The 17,512-nt window shown below is 38.2% G+C and overlaps 1 protein-coding gene and 1 pseudogene across 1 annotated transcript; both read left to right on the top strand.

The window, feature by feature from the left end:
* The first annotated feature begins 2,272 nt into the window (after window positions 1-2,272).
* On the top strand, window positions 2,273-3,564 carry LOC139453200 (uncharacterized). The gene has a single exon (XM_071234827.1). The coding sequence runs from the start codon at window positions 2,284-2,286 to the stop codon at window positions 3,562-3,564; it is 1,281 nt and encodes a 426-aa protein (XP_071090928.1). The 5' UTR covers window positions 2,273-2,283.
* A 94-nt stretch (window positions 3,565-3,658) lies between these two features.
* On the top strand, window positions 3,659-4,999 carry LOC139451800 (uncharacterized; annotated as a pseudogene).
* Window positions 5,000-17,512: the final 12,513 nt, after the last annotated feature.

The following is a 17,512-nucleotide window of genomic DNA, read 5'->3' as shown; positions in this document are numbered from 1 at the left end:
GTTTGTTGAAAAACATGACAAATGAAGTTGAAGATGATTCTGTATCAAAGAACAGTTCAGTAAGATTTAATACGTCAAAGCATTCTTTGAATTCAAGATCATCACTTAGCTCTTCAATCAAATCTTTACATATATGTACTCGTGAAATGGCAAAACTTGCTGAGCTTTGTGCAGAAAAGTCCATGTTCGAAGCGCAGATGAAGATGAAAGAACTTCAATTAGACATCCAGATCGCCAAGTCAGCAGCCAGGGAAATGTGTTTGCTCAGGTAGAAGGCCAACGAACCAATGGAGAGGTAAAACATATCAAAATGAAGCAAGGTGAGACAAACAAACTTCGTTCTTCTCTAGTCCTTTACCTCAATCTGGTAACCTTGGGCACGCCAGAAACCTATGATTGTGGGTTCGAATCCCGGTTCGCCCCGATTATGTTTCTAGGTTTGTCAGCACCATACCCGTGCTCGTGGGTTTCACTGAAGTGGTAAACGTCTGAGACCTGCCTCCCACATTAAGCTGACACGCTGCGATATGACTGGAATACTGTTAAAAGCGGCGTTAAACCCAACTCACTCACTCACTCACTCAATCTAGTAACAATCTTCCACCTGTGAATCGGAATGAGACTGTAGAACTTGAATGTACAAATATACCTCTTCCAGCAAACGTTAGTGTTGATCAAACAGTACCAGAGTCTGGGCAGTTTAGTCAGTCATGTTATCTTGTGTTAAATCCTTCTGCAACTGTATTTGTCCCTTCAGGTCAGAATCAACCAAGTAATTACCAACAGGAATATTTTGTCCCACCTGTTAGTCAGTCTTCAATGTTTGGGAATGTCATTGTAGAAACTCAGAAGCAGATGGCCAATGCTATGTTTCCCCAAACCAGAGTTATCCAAGTTCAGTGGAGATCCTACAGAGTGTTCAGCACTTCTGATGGCATTTGATGCTCGGATCACGCCCACACACAGCAAGTGATGCAGACCGATTTATTACCTGGACCAGCAACTGCACGATGAGCCAAAAGAACTTATTTCTGGTTGCATTCACATGGATACCTCTGTTGGTTACACAGTTGCAAGAGAAATGCTTTGTAATCCATATAAAGTTTCTTCTGCATGCCTGAACAAAGTTCGCTCTTGGCCTAATTTGAGGAATGATGATCATAAAGGCTTGAAACAGTTGTCTGTTCATCTCAGCAAATGCTATCATGTAATGCAAAGCATATCTCACATGAATGTTCTTAACCATGCCCCAAATATGCAGTCCATTGTTCATAAGCTAAACTTTTGAAGGAATATGTTGTAATTAAGAATAATTATAGAGAAATGTGTAGACAGAAGAGATTGAAGCATGATGAACATTGTATAAATGATCTGGTTAATAATAGTAAAAGTGGTAAATCCTTCTGGAGACGCATCAACAATATTATTTCTTCACCTTCTGTGACAGGGAACCCAGGCATTGCCAATATACAGTGGACCGAATATTTCCAGCATGTGTTTAATTTAACTGATATACTTGTGGATGAGGGCATTCTAGATGAGGCAGAAACTTTTATGAACAATCATGATACTAATGAGTGCAATTACTGTAATGATGATGTTATGAATAATCTCCTTAATGCTGATATAACTGAAGAAGAAGTATCATCAGCTATACATAACTTGAAACTGGGTAAATCGGCTGGACCGGATGGAATTCTACCGGAAATGGTGAAATGTTGTAGTACTTCAATCATATCATACTTAACTATAGTTTTTAATAGGATTATGCAAAGTGGTGTATTCCCTTACGAGTGGGCAAAGGGTATAGTAGTTCCCCTGCATAAGAAAGATAATTTAAATGATGTCAATAATTATAGAGGAATAACGCTGATGGATGTATTTGGAAAGTTGATGACAACAGTATTAAATAATAGACTGAAGACCTTTGCCGACGTTTATGATACAATCCCTGAATCTCAGGCAGGATTCCGAAGCGGATACAGTACAATTGATATTATATTTACATTACAATGTTTAGCACAAAAATATCTCTCTAAACGTCGGGGTAGATTTTATTGTTTGTTTGTTGATTTCCGTAAAGCATTCGATTCAATTAACCGAAATCTCCTGTGGTATTCATTAATGAAAAATGGAATACATGGTCGTTTATTGGTGGTTTTGAAGGATCTATACTCTAAGATTCAGTGTGCTGTCAGGACATCAAATAACTCTCTTTTAGATTATTTCGAATCACTGAGTGGTGTAAGACAGGGCTGCGTTTTGAGTCCTTTTCTGTTCACGATGTTTATCCATGAATTACAGTCAATGATAGAAAGTAGTGATATGCGAGGGATTTTTATTGGAGAGGAGTTTATGGACATATTACTTTTACTATATGCAGATGATTTGTGTATTTTTGATGACACAGTAATAGGTCTGCAAAGAAAAATTGATATTTTATCCAATTTTTGTAAAAAGTGGGGACTTGAAATTAACATGTCTAAAACCGAAATTTTGGTTTTCAGAAGAGGTGGTACTTTAAGGTATGATGAACGATGGTTTTTGAATGATAAACGTATAAATGTTAGTACTTACTATAGTTATCTGGGTGTTCTGTTTTCAAATAGATTGTCTTGGACTAAATGCATTGATACTCTCAAGATAAAAGCCAATAAGGCTTTGTTTGCCATTAAACAATTGCAATTTCACTTTGTAAATATGCCAGTTAATATTTTATTTAAATTGTTTGATATTAAGATAAAGCCCATTCTTCTTTATGGTGCTGAGATCTGGGGCTGCAAAGGTAGTCAAATTGTCGAAACTTTTCATACTAAGTTTTGTAAATTTGTTTTAGGAGTTGGTAAATATGTATCAAGTACGGCAATATTAGCTGAATGTGGAAGAAATGGTTTGCATGTGGATTATCATATGAAGTGTGTTAAATACTGGTGTAAACTGATTAGAATGAATGATGAAAGATATCCCCAACAGTGTTATTTGTTAATGAAGAAGCTGGATGAATGTGGTAGAATTACTTGGGCAACTCATGGTAAATATTTACTCGACATATATGGATTTGGTAATGTGTGGTACGAACAGAATATTGGTGATGTTAAGTGTTTCTTGCAGCTGTTTAGACAACGTTTGTTGGATTGCAACAAACAGAGTATACAGATGAACATTTATGAGTCTCGTAAATTAAGGTATTATTCACACGTCAAGATATTATTGGATATGGAATATTATGTTACAGCTTTCAGAAATAGAGACCATAGACGTATGATGTGCCTGTTGCGATTAAGTGAATTGCCTATACGGAGTAATCTGGGCAGAAGAGAGGATATTGATTCTTCACAACGCTTTTGTCGGCTATGTAACAATGGTTGTATTGAGGACGAAGTCCATTTTGTGTTTGTCTGCCCGTTTTACGCAACATTAAGACAAAAGTATATTCCTGTAAGATTCTATAACAATCCATGTATTAAGACTTTTAGTAATCTCTTAAATAGCAAAAATGACTGTATACTCAGAAATGTAGCTAAGTATGTGAAGGAAGCCCTATTATTACGTACCAAGTCGTAATATTCTACCCTTAAGATTGTTTGCAATGTAAATTGTCTCAATCGTATATTACTATATATAACTGAAATGTACATGGGCCTATGGCCTCCCATACATGAATAAACACACATATAAGCTACCACTGTTTCTCCAATCCAAGTGCAGGGATCATGTCACCAAGCTAAGAATGGATGAACGACAGGACATTTTGTTCAAGGATCTGGTTGATTTCATAGACTTTGCAGCAAGATCTGCCAATGAACCAACCTTTGGTAAGCAGGAGTCTTCCTTACAAAACCCGAAGACACTAATAGTAAGGATGAGCATCCTGATAAGAACAAACAGTCTTCTAGCAAGTCTCATTCAACTACTTTTGCAACTCAAATTACTACGGACACATCTAAATGCAGTTCTCTCTGATGTTATTTTTGTAAGCAATGACATGACCTTGATGACTGTAAGACATTTTTACAGAAATCCTTAGATGAAACAGGTGCTTCAGTTGCTATGGCTTGAATCACACATCCAAGGGTTGCATGAAGATGAGGACTTGTAAATATTGCAGTAAGCGTCACCAAACTGCTCTGCAAGATAGTAACATTCAGCCAATCAGGAGGCAGCAACTCTCGGACTCAACAGAAGAGAAGACCAGTGATGACAATTCTGTAAAACAGGTAACTACAGGTTCTCAACGTTCAAATGTGTCTTTCACCATTATGCAGCCTCTTCTTCCGGTTAAAGTGAGACAGAAAGGAAGTGACAAGGTTGTTACAACGTATGCCATGTTGGATAATGGCAGCACAGGATGCTTCATTACTGAAAATCTTAAGGACAAACTCTCTGCCAGTTCAACCCCGGCAACATTGAAGCTGCAAACGATGAATGGAACTGATTTCATCAGTACACAAGCGGTATGTGATCTTGTTATCTTGACCTTGCAGACAACCATTCTCTTAGTTTGCCACGCACATTTTGTAAGGAAGGCATGCCTGTTGACCACAATCACATTCCTAAACCTGAACTGTTGATGAAAATGCCACATCTTAAGGATGTTTCAGATATGCTGCCCCTATACCTACCGAATCTTGATATCGGACTTCTCATCGGAATAAACTGTGCAGCCGCTCTTCGACCACTGGAAGTTATTCCCACACAAGGCAATGGACCTTTTGCAGTGAGGTACAAGCATGGGTGGATAATTAATGGACGTCTTCAAATCAAGTGTAATGCTCAAGATAAAACTGTGGTTTGCAACAAAATTGTCCTGAAAGAAAACGAGAAGATTATGGAATGTGTTTCACTTGATGCTGCACTTCGATTGTTTGAACTGGATTTCAGTGAGCAAGACCTTGGGAAAAGTGGCGAGGGTGGTTACTCTGCTGAAGATCAACGTTTCATGGAGAAGACTGAAGAAAATCTGAGGTTTGTGGATGGTCATTTTGAGAACAAGTTGTGAAAAGAATTCTGTGGCAAAAGAAGAAAATGTTAAAGAATGATAAGTACCACAAAGATTATGTGCACAATATTCATGAGCACAATATTGGCTAAAGGATACGAACTGAAATTCCTGAAGACGAACTACCTGGTAAGCCTGGACATCTTTGGTACCTACCCCATCATGGAGTTTATCATCCCAAAAAACCTAACAAAATAAGAGTCGTCTTTGACTGCAGTGCCAAATCTGATGAGCTTTCTATTAATGATGTGCTTCTCCAAGGCCCTGACTTGGCCAACTCAGTGTTTTGGCCAACTCAGTGTTTTGACTCGATTTTGATCAGATCAAGTTGCTTAAATGGGAGATGTGGAATTGATGTTCCATCAGGTGAAAGTTCCTCAGAAGCATCATGACTATTTACGTTTTATGGTGGCCTGATGGTGACGTCCACAATGAACTGAAAGAGTACCGCATGACAGCGCCCACTTTTGGAACTGTTTCTTCTCCAATGATTGCAAATTATGCCTTGAGAAGTACTGCAAGTAAAGCAAGAGGCAAATATGATGAAAAAGTTGCACAAACCATTGAAAGGAACATCTACGTGGACGATTGTTTGAAGTCTGTAGAAAACAATGAAATAGCAACTGATTTGATTAGAAACCTGAGACAGGCATGTGCAGATGGTGGTTTCAATCTAACAAAGTTTACAAGCAACAGCAAAGCATTGTTATTTACAATTCCTCAAGAACACCGTTCAAAGGAAATACAAGCTGTTGATCTTAGCTATGATGTTGTTCCAATGGAAAGAGCACTGGGCATGCAATGGGACATTGCCTCGGATAGTTTTAAGTATATGATGGACCTGTCTGAAAAAAACCATTCACTAGAAGAGGAATTCTGTCCATGGTATCAACACTATCTGACCCCCTTGGGCTTGTATCTCCTGTGTTGCTGCCAGCAAAGAAGATACTTCAAGATCTGTGCAAGGACAAATCTGACTGCTGGGATGAGGATGTCGAACCTGACATATTTTCAGATGCTAGTACTACAGGCTATGGTTGTTCTGCCTACATCATATTATTTGATGTCAGTGGAAGCATTCACACATCTCTACTTCTTGGAAAAGCTAGACTAGCTCCCTTGAAACATCAGACAATTCCACGATTAGAGTTGACAGCAGCTACTGTTTCTGTGAAGATTGGTCAGTTTTTGCTGAAAGAATTGGATCTGGATATTGATAGTATCACTTACTAAACAGACTCAACTACTGTTCTCCATTACATTAGCAATGAGAAAAGCAGATTTTCAATCTCTGTGACCAACAGAGTGAAGTTGACTATAGATTATACTAATCCCGAACAGTGGAAGTACATAGCTTACAGAACTCATCATTATGTCCTTATTATACATTATGAATTTGAATACCTAAATGCTTTAGCAGTTAATAGCTCATCATTCTGTCCTAACCATGAAATTGAATATCTAAATGTTATTTGAATGTATGTTCGTTGCCTTTTATTATTATATATAATAAAGATTTCCTGCTTCGCCTGAGATCCTCTCCGTTTCTTTCTGAAGGGCTGGAGATCCCGGAGCTAATTCCCGACAATAATTCGAGGTTATAAACGGTTCTTTGAACAGAGTGTTTCAGTATTTACCCCCAAAAGAGAGTGAGTGAGTTGGGTTTAACGCCGCTTTTAACAGTATTCCAGTTATATCGCGGCGTGTCAGCTTAATGTGGGAGGAAAGCCCGAAGTGATGCAAGTCTCAGACGTTTACCATTTCGGTGAAACCCACGAGCACGGGTATGGTGCTGACACACCTAGAAACATAATCGGGGCGAACCGGGATTCGAACCCACAATCATAGGTTTCTGGCGTGCCCAAGGGACGCAACTCTGCACAGCGAATCGCGGCGCCTAAGACGACTGGGCCTGGAAAAGTAATGAAGATTGGTCCTTTCACAAAGCTGACCTTGACTCTGGACCCATTCAACCTTCATCCAGACTGGGTCATTATGTCCGCTCAGTGTTCATCTGACGCGACCCCCAATGGAGGGGTCATCAGACAAAAATAACATTTCTCAATTATAATGAGCTTGAGTCTATATCATGATTGAAATTGTAAACATGATATACTGATTGAGCCTCTAAGAAAATACCTGATGTGTAGATTTTGTTTGTTTGTTTGTTATTTAACACCGCACTTAACAACATTCAAGCTATATGATGGCGGTCTGTAAATAATCGAGTCTGGACCAGACAATGCAGTGATTGGCATCATAAACATCGATGTACGCAATTGGGATACGTTGACATGCATCAACCAAGTCAGCGAACCTGATCACCCAATCTCGTTAGTTGCCTCTTGCGACAGCATAGTCGCCTCTTAAGGCAAGCATGGGTTGCCGAAGATCTATTCTTTCCCCATATCTTCACGGGTCACCAGATCTGTAGAACAACATTTGCTTATTGTTTTTAAGCTATCGCGGATTTGGTGCATTATATTTGATGCTTATTATTTTACAGAATAATCTCGCAGTCGTTTTTTCTTCTTTCAAAGTAAAATCGACCCGGAGGGCATGAGGTTTCTTTTTAATAAGTTGTTTCATAAAGTTTCTTTCAGTGGCATTTAGAAGTTGGAGTGATGAAGTAAGACGAGTTCTATGGATGAACAACTTCTTTATTACAATTAGAGCGACGTTTCGGTGTAGATCCTAACACCTTTATCAAGCAATAGATGGATAGGGCTAAACAGCATAGGTATATATACACTTTTTGACATCTAAGTTGTTACAGTGACTAGTTGATGGACACAGAGGTGATTGAGCTAATTGGAAGCCAGTGGATGACTAATGAGCACAGAGTAAACAAGCAGACAGATGGAGATGATGGAAGCCACTGTATTAATTGGATGGATAAAAGGATTTAGCAATTAGGTGATGGTAAGCAGACGGGATGTAATAGCCTTGGTCTCTGTTCATTGCTGGCTGGATCCTTTTGATGTAGATGGCTTCTAGGAGTTTCCTGATTTTGTAGTCTGATTGGTTGTTGGCCAGGATCTTGATGTTGTTCCACTGGATGTTGTGATCGGGGTGGGTTTGGGTGTGACTCCTATGTAGGAGAAACATCCAGGCCCCTACCCATTAGGATAAAAGAACACATGACCTCAGTACAAAAAAAATGACTCAAAATCAGCCATCTCCGACCACATCCAAACCCACCCCGATCACAACATCATCCATAGAACTCGTCTTACTGTTTCATAAAGGAAAATTTGTTGAAGCAGCACAACAATCAATCATAAACAACTCAAGACAGACCAGCGTAGTTAATGTCACCGCAGGGATCATCAAATGCAATGAAATTTGATTCTTCCTTCAAGTTACCCTCGGTATATGGAGCTACGGAGCTGCAAAACTCACAAGCAGCGCTTTTCTGCGTGCTTTTAAGTACGTGCAACATATGGAAACTGCAACTTCAGCAATCCTGTGGCAGATATGAATTACCATGTATATAGGTTGTTGTCTGTTCATGTTGTGAGAATTGTGATTGTTTATAGTTTTACATCCAATAGTATCATCTTTGAGTGTAGCCGATGGTTATACTTAGGTCTTTGTCAAGTCTTTCACCAATCTCATTACCATCAAAATCGGAGGACATCTCATTACGTGTCACGTCAAAACGACATTTCGCGAAATTTGACCGACCAATGGTATGACTGACAAGTAGACGACCTTAAACACATGTGCTTTCCATAGTTAGCTACGGTGTTTATTCATCATCGCCCTAAATTTATTTGTGTATATGTGCATATTTAGAATATTCTGAATAACAGCGCTATATTCCCCAGAACAAGTGGACTAATCTACACCCCAGTGTCACCCACAGGGTATGAAACTTATTATTGTGCCATTATATCGCAATTGTGTTAAATACATAGTTTCTCTATCTTTCGTATTCAATTTGTTTAAAGTTCACGGTAATGTGTACGTAAGTATGACGTATTTGCCTTGTGTTTGTCTTATCAAGGAATTATCATTATTGGATGGTTGCCGCATTCTAAATGTGTTGATGATGATGTCATTATTTCTGTATAGTATTATTTTATTGTGTATATATTATTCATTATAGTTACTCCTTTTGTAATAGAAATGGTTTATGATATATTTTTTTTGTATTTATTTCTATATGTTTATATGTTTATCCTGCACTGGTATTTAGTCCATGTATATGTGTTTCAGGGTGTATATCTATCAATAGACAAAGTAATAAAGTCTCACATCCGTAGCCTGTGTCTGGTCTTCCTGTACACCTACACAAACCCAGTTACAATTCCATGTAATTGGATTCACATTATAACATGACATTAATATGTTTGTTACGTGGAAATTGCTTATATTTTTAAAAACTACTTAGATTTCATAAAGCTGACTATATAGAGCTTCAATTCATGAAACATCAAACACAACCCCATCAACTCATTCCCACTTGACAAATGATGACCTGGGTTAGAATAGGTCTTCAGCAACCCATCCTTGCCGTAAGAGCTAGGCGACTAACGGGGTCGGGTAGTCAGGCTCGCTGACTTGATTGATGCATGCCATCGTATCCTAATTGCGTGGATCGATGCTCATGATGTCAGTCACTGGACTATCTGGTCCAGACTCGATTATTTACGGACCACCGTCATATGGCTGGAATACTGCTGAGCGCGGCGTTAAATAACAAACAAACAAAACAAACAAACTCATCCCCACTAAAAACACCCAAAATGAGTGACAGGTCATGCTTGTCAAAGTTTTTTTTATACCTAGAATACAGAGAGATGTACCGACAGGATTACCATAGGCTCATTCGATCGTCTCTACATGACGGCGCCTTATGCGTGTCCACCTCCGTCAGTACCAGAGCCACCTGGCGATTCACATTACCACCCTGAAAAGAGAAGTGCAGTCCTGCAGCAAAACTGTGATCTACCGAGATTATCTGACATGTGTAATATCTCATTTTAAATCAAAATAAAAACATTTGGTTTGATCCCTCCTACTTCAGTGTTCGCAGCTTACTCGTGTCATACCTGATATTGAACAAGTGAACTTTGGCATCGACAGGTTAAATAAAATAATACAATTCCACTTCTCTCTCGAAGTGAGAGACCAATTAGGAACGACAACGTGTAAACTGACACGTGCAATACGTGCTATGCACGGACACAAGCAGAGCTGACGGGAGTCATAATAATATCCCACCCTATACCGATCAGAGCTGTACAGTGAAACACAGGTTCGCATAGCAATCACTGTTTTCGTGTCAATATATTTCGTTTCAATTTGTTTGTACCGTTGATAAGCTGCATGTTGCATTAAGCACTCTTCCTCGGTTTTGTTCAGCATTGAGGTATCAGTAAAACCGGGGAAAGTAACTTACCCGATCCCGACTGCCGCATGTTTATTGTTTAACTCTGCATATCACACTTCCGGTGAAAAACACGCCGAATTATGAGCAAATTTTCGCTGATTCTTGGGCCGGACATATCATACTTATATGTATGCGCATGTTATTGGTCGGTCGGTCGGTTCCATTCCGTTATCAAAAGTTTCATTTAAACCAATTTGGAATCAGGAGACGCCGTTAGTAAGATCCTGATACACTGATTGAAGGCATTGCCTAAAAGTCGGGCCGGGCCGGGCCAAGACGTGAGTGAGTGTTACTGGCTAATTACTTCATTATCAGCGATCATACCTACATATAATTGATGCATCATACACACATGACATTAATGAACAATCACCAAACAAAAAAGTGCACCATAAATAAGTAATTCGGAGTAAATCGCTTGAAAACCAGAAAGTGGAGCAGTGTGTAAGCGTCGCTGATCTAGGTAACATGTAAAAGAGCAATCGTTAAACGAAGTAAGATTTGAAACGTATCAAATACTTCTAGCTATCGTGATACAAATTTCCATCTGTGAGCATAGTGTTTATATTTATAGGAACGTTCTATATATAAGTAAATACCACTTTATAATGTCACTGATCGTCGTATTTAAAGCAGACACGTTGGTTAAAGTAGACCTCTTCTCCCTATACTCTCAACAGTCACACAGGTGTTCGGTCCGACTTGGCCCGGGCTGTCAAAATCAACTTAAACCTCACAGATGTATCATCAAATGGATTCATATCTATAAACTAGTATAATATCTACCTAAATACCATTTTATAGTGTCTCAGATCACTGTACTTAAAGAAAACAAGGTGCTCAAAGTGAAGCATTTTTACTGTATTTTCTCTAGAAAATCTCTGTCAGAAGTGTTCGGTCCGACTTGGCCCGGGCTCTCAAAATCAACTTAAACCTCACAGATGTATCATCAAATTGATGCACATCTTTAGATTAGTATTATATCTACCTAGATACCACTATATTATGTCACGGTACATCGTATTTAAAGAAAACAAGGTACTCAAAGTGAAGAATTTTTACTGTATTTTCTTAAGAAAATCTCTGTCAGAAGTGTTCGGTCCGACTTGGCCCGGGCTCTCAAAATCAACTTAAACCTCACAGATGTATCATCAAATGGATTCACATCTTTAGATTAGTATTATATCTACCTAGATACCACTTTATTATGTCACGTTACATCGTATTTAAAGAAAACAAGGGGCTCAAAGTGAAGCATTTTTACTGTATTTTCTTAAGAAAATCTCTGTCAGAAGTGTTCGGTCCGACTTGGCCCGGGCTCTCAAAATCAACTTAAACCTCACAGATGTATCATCAAATGGATTCACATCTTTAGATTAGTATTATATCTACCTGAAGCATTTTTACTGTATATTCTTAAGAAATTCTATGTCAGAAGTGTTCGCGTATTTTTGTGCTTAAGTCACTTGGACATTGTTTAGCTTCATAAACTGTTCATAAGAAACATGTCAGACAGCTTTGACATCATTGATGACTTAGTCTTATGAGGTGTGTAAACCTTAGGGGAAATGAGCTCAAGTAAATACAGAAACAGAGGGTCTTAAATTGCCACAGTGTTAGGCCCGAAAGTCTATTTAGGATTTAAATTGTGATTAAGGAAGTAGAGGGTAGAGAGAGAACAAGATAACAAATCTTAACAAAACCTACCTGCCAAACAAGTGCTAGTTCGTTCATATCCGTAATCCGTCACAAACTGTGATGAACGCATAGTATGTTCGATGAAAGAAATACAGCCCTGCATTTTTGGCAGTCAACTACAAGTACAGGTAAACATGGCTATTAATGCTCATGTGTGTCAGGTTGCCCTTACCTCGCCATCACATCTGTACACAAAGCAAGTGCATAGTCTAAACTAGGCTACATTTGCATTTCTTTAGCCGTTTACAGATGCCTCGACAACATTTTTCACGCATGAATGACTTCAACCTTGGCTCTCAACTAGTACAGGTAAACATGGCTATTAATGCTCATGTGTGTCAGGTTGCCCCAACCTCGCCATCGTATCTGTACACAAAACAAGTGCATAGTCTAAAGTAGGCTACATATGCATTTCTTCAGCCGTTTCAATAATGCAGTGCGCTGTCACAGCATGCTGCGTAGGTCTGTACAGCACAATGTATTTTATTAGTAATTGGTCGATCCTTCATAAATCATATTTTTGCCATTCATTTCACATATGCCTCAGTAGAATTGAGGTAGGGGAAGGACTTCTGGTCAGATAACAAGGTATTCAGATATCCAGAAACTCGTTTATCCGGGCAACATTTTAGAAAAAGCAATTGTCCGGATAAGCGAGGTTCGACTGTATAGCGCGTGATACATGACAAAACAGATGTGTTAGGACCTTATTCGCACTTGCTGAAAGGATACCAATGGACCCTGATCATAATACATTGGTTGCTTATTATTATTATTATTATTATTATTATTATTATTATTATTATTAAACATATTGTATTGTCCAAAAAGACAAAGGGATTGGGCACAAGTGGAGCACTTATTACCACCTTCTCCCTATATACAGTTATTCATAATATTGCATAATGAAAATTAACAATTTACAGTTGAAGCATCACATTGTGGAAACATAGCGCGCAATATAAATTTACATACAGTGCTCATATGAAGGATATGTACAATGTGCTAGAAAGTGAAGACAGCGTGCATCTCATACATATGCTAATATTATACATGTTAGTGTTGTATATAGATTTAACAATATTAATGATTAACAGCTTGGAAACAATAATATGCTAGCTACTGAATCTGTTAGTCGTTTCTATTAATTTGTGTACAGGCAAGAATATTTTTGTATTCAGGAAAACATCTAAGTTTGGATCACAAAAAGAATACTATTTAGAGTTTTTTGTCCTCCAAGATTATCGATAGCTGTCAGTAATGTCTCCCTAATATCATCATATAAGGTACATTGGAAGAAGAAATGGAATGAATTTTCACAAGGAGCTCCGCATTTACGGGAAATCGTATCAAAGGTACTTTTAACACCTTAATTACAGGTGTTAATTGGTGTTAATTAACCGGAGTGTAACAGTCGTTACCTCCTCACCTGAACCACGGCAATCCCCTCGTTCTTGGTGCTGACAGACTGGGATGAGCGAGAGGTACAATGTCAGTACCAGAGGGCCTTGGATGAATTACCGTAGTTCCTCCAACAAGCACAAAGAGTGATCTTCGTTTAACAGCTTTTATTCCCACTTTGTGTTGCCGGTCAACCCACACTATTTGTCACTTAATTATGAGACTTCGGCCGCAAAGCTTCAGTCTCAGTCGAAATGCTGGTGCCTAGGTTTGGTTTCTGGTTCGAAAGATCGAGACAACAATCAGCCGCGGCCGCTACCTAGCCGGTCTATTCGTCTCTCCAGCCGTAGTTTCTGATTTGGGGCTTTTGCCCCTTTTTAAACCGGTATCTACGTCACAGCTCTACTCATTTTTCCATCTATCATTGGTCAGCCACCTTTCCCCCCTACACTAGATCATTCTAACCCACTCTTATCTATTAACCAGCACCTTATTCGGACTTGCCATGATGTAGCTTCTCACCCTTTTGGAATTCGAACTATTTCCCCCCAATACCATATCTGTCTCAAGACCCTGACGTTTCCGTCCCTCTCATCTCTGTTCCACTTTTTATCTATTTCGGCATCTGGTTAATCTTTTATTAATGTATAACCCTCGACCTACTACCCTCACCCCTGGTTATTCGTGGCCAAGTATGTTCCCCGTAGTCTTCAGCTATCAGAATTGCCCGTCTCGTATCTATATATATCAATGTGTTATGTTTACATCTTGCTGGTTTCAACTCCTCTTCTTGGCCTTTATATACAATGACGTAGGTGTCTTAATGAATTGTTAATTACTTTAATTAGTTGTTAATTACTGTACTTTTATGCCTATAATACGACCCCCGTTCTGGCGAAGAGTGTGTCCTGACACTCTGAGATGGTGCCAATTCTTGTTATAATATCTGGCACACACCCCCTCCCATTTCTATGACTTATTGATTTAACTTCACTTTAATTATCTAAATATGTATTACACTTCCATGCCGATAATAATAGTATCAGATAATTAACACGAAACAGGTTGGAATTTAGTGTGCTACAATTGTGTCTCAATCTAGTGTGCAATATGTTTGTAGATCTCTCACCGCAATTATAGTGGAAGAAGAAGAAGAAGAAAATTATTTTATTTACGTGTCACACACTGTACAACAATGACAATAAAAATACACAAATAGTGTGTACAGTGTGTATAGTGCATAGGTGGTGATGTAGGCTGCTCAGATGCGACAGCTTTAAAATAAGATATTGACGGACTATCCCTGATTCCTGATGATAGATTATTCCATTGGCCCAATGTAGCTATAATATAAGACCTTTTAAACGTAGATGTCCGTGCAAATGGAACTACAAAATCATGGCGGTTTCTGAGATTATAACTGATCTTCTGTGACACAGCTGGTAGTATAAGATCAGTTACATATGAAGGACATGGCTTATTTATTATTTTATACATAGTTACAAGTTTGTTGACGTTTCTTCTACACGCTTAGATATATGTATCCACGTCACACACACCTAGAACAAGTACACTTATTTGAATATACTAATATTACATGAATGTTACTGAGCAGTCAGTTAGAGTTTATATCTTTGCGCTTTATCAGCAACATTAAGCCTTTCACGTATATTACAACTTTGTAAGTTAACTTTCCTTTCCAGAAATACCATAGCATGGTGACAGAGATGAAATAACTCCTGTTGGACCCTGAGACTTGCAAGAATACTCTAATCATTGGCCGAAACATGCCCAATTTGTGCTTCTTGCTTTGTTAGACCAAACCCATACTGTTGAATTTCTCAAAAGCTTTAAAAGGGTTAAAGCTATTTTTGGAAGTATAAATGGGTTGATTGGTGACTACCACAGAAGTAGCAAATGGAGTTATGTCCGATGAAATTCTCTGTTTTGACTTGTGCTAATCGTTTCCGTGTTTTTCGGGTTTAACAACTAACTTGCCTTTGCGTGTGTTTGTTCCACCGGTGGTGCAGGATACGCTCACCTCTATGCAAACACCTGTTATCCTCACTGTTTGATAGTAGTTTATACACGTAAGTATGTATAAGTTGTATGTCATCTTAATATATCACTTGTGTTATCCCTGTTTTTGGGGTGTACTACAAACATAAATTAAAGTTTCTTTTGAGCTATCATGAATATCATAAAATACTTAGCAAGTCTATGCTTATCATTCCCTCTACTCCTACCAAAGGCTCTTATTGTGGCTAATTGTTACATATTCTTCACGAATACTGTAAATCATGAAACGTGTAACCAAATTAATGCGAGTTTAGACCGCTGGCTAGACTAACATCTAGTTTCTGAAATGAACATATTTTACAAAAATAAAAACAATTGTTTGATTATATTGATAAAATATATAACTTCAGTAATCTAGTCTTGCCAAATATGATTGACTTGCATCGGCTGTATTGGATATATTTGTTTCAGGAACTGTATGACAGGCCTAAAATGCGTAACGAAAGTAATGCGATTAACTTTGCTTTTGACCTGTAAAAGCTAACCAGCAAACGAAAACACGGCGTTGTTTACAATGAACGCATGTCTAAACAAACATCCTTTTTTATATACTTAAGTAGAAGTATCACGATGGACAGTGCATACAACTGTTTGGCAAACAATATCAAGCAATATTTTAGGTTCAGAATCAACATACCATGACACAACAGAAACATATATATTAAATTGTATATATTCATATTTGCCGCTATTCACGATAAATTTATTTTACTGTCACTGTTTAAAACTACTCTGAACTACTTGTATGTATAGATCATCTTATTTGTTAACAGTAGGCGGACGTATTATATATCTAACAGTTACAAAAGTCTGCTGAAATCTTCTATTTCTTTATTATGTAAAATGCTGTCAACATGAATAAATGTCAATTATTTCATAACACTCCAAATATAGTTGTCATAGAACATAGTTTTAAAGTATATTTGTCACATGCAATAATACTGTCCGGTATTATTAGTACAAATTGTATATGTTTGGATATACCATATATACAAAATTGTATATTTTTGGATTTACCATATATACAAATTGTATATTTTGTATATATTGGAATTTTCCCTTGTGATACTTTCACTGGCCACTGACAAAGATTAGCAGTATTAGAATAAGAAACTAAATTAAATCCAATATGATGTGATGATGTGTAAGCATACAGAAAACTAAGAGAGCCCAACTTACTTCAGTTTCTGTACCGTACTTGCGCTTACCTCCTTTTGCATCCTGCGTATCATTCCACCTGTCGGATCGACTTGTCCCGTGTGGTTAATAATCTTAAACATCACGACTTTAAAACAAAGTTACTTACTTACTTACTTACTTACTTACTTACTTACTTTGGAGATTTAACGTGCGCTTTCCGACTGATGCGTATTTCGCACACAGGCCCAGCCAGGCCGTTTAATGTGTTTCCAAAAGGTGCGAAAGTGGTGTGCTTTTAACCATCACGACAATACTTACTTACTTACTTACTTACAGGAGAAATGCCACTAAGTCTACGCAGGGAACAGCTAAGCTTAAATTTCTGGGCCGCGTCCCAATCAAACCCTCTCATCCAAAACTTAATAAACCAAAACATCAGCCCTAAAAACCAAGCTCTAGCTCGTAAACACCCCTTACTTACCCCAATATCCCAAAGAATAACAAACTACCTAAATGAACACCAAATTAAAAATCTTAAACAAAACTGCAAACAATCAAATATCTTCACCCCTAAACTTAAAATACCCAAAATAGACACAACACTAGCTAGCCAAATAAATAAACAAACCGACCCAAACATAGCTAAAACTACCACACTAGCATACATACACAAAAATTGGCCAAATTGGTGTCACATTTACACGGACGGATCCTCAGATCCGACCTCCAAACACACGGGTTTCGGAGTCCATACCACACAACCAACTAAAACCACACAATCCTTCCGACTCCCAAAT

This window comes from Haliotis cracherodii, unplaced genomic scaffold (assembly GCF_022045235.1).
Source record: "Haliotis cracherodii isolate W230 unplaced genomic scaffold, xgHalCrac1.p SCAF_9, whole genome shotgun sequence".
In the NCBI taxonomy this organism is placed as follows: Eukaryota; Metazoa; Mollusca; class Gastropoda; order Lepetellida; family Haliotidae; genus Haliotis; species Haliotis cracherodii.
Note: the sequence above shows the minus strand (reverse complement) of the source record. Positions and strands in the feature narration are given on the sequence as shown.

Coding starts and splice junctions, on each gene's coding strand:
- LOC139453200 (XM_071234827.1), top strand. CDS start 2,284: ATGTTTATCCATGAATTACAGTCAATGATAGAAAGTAGTGATATGCGA.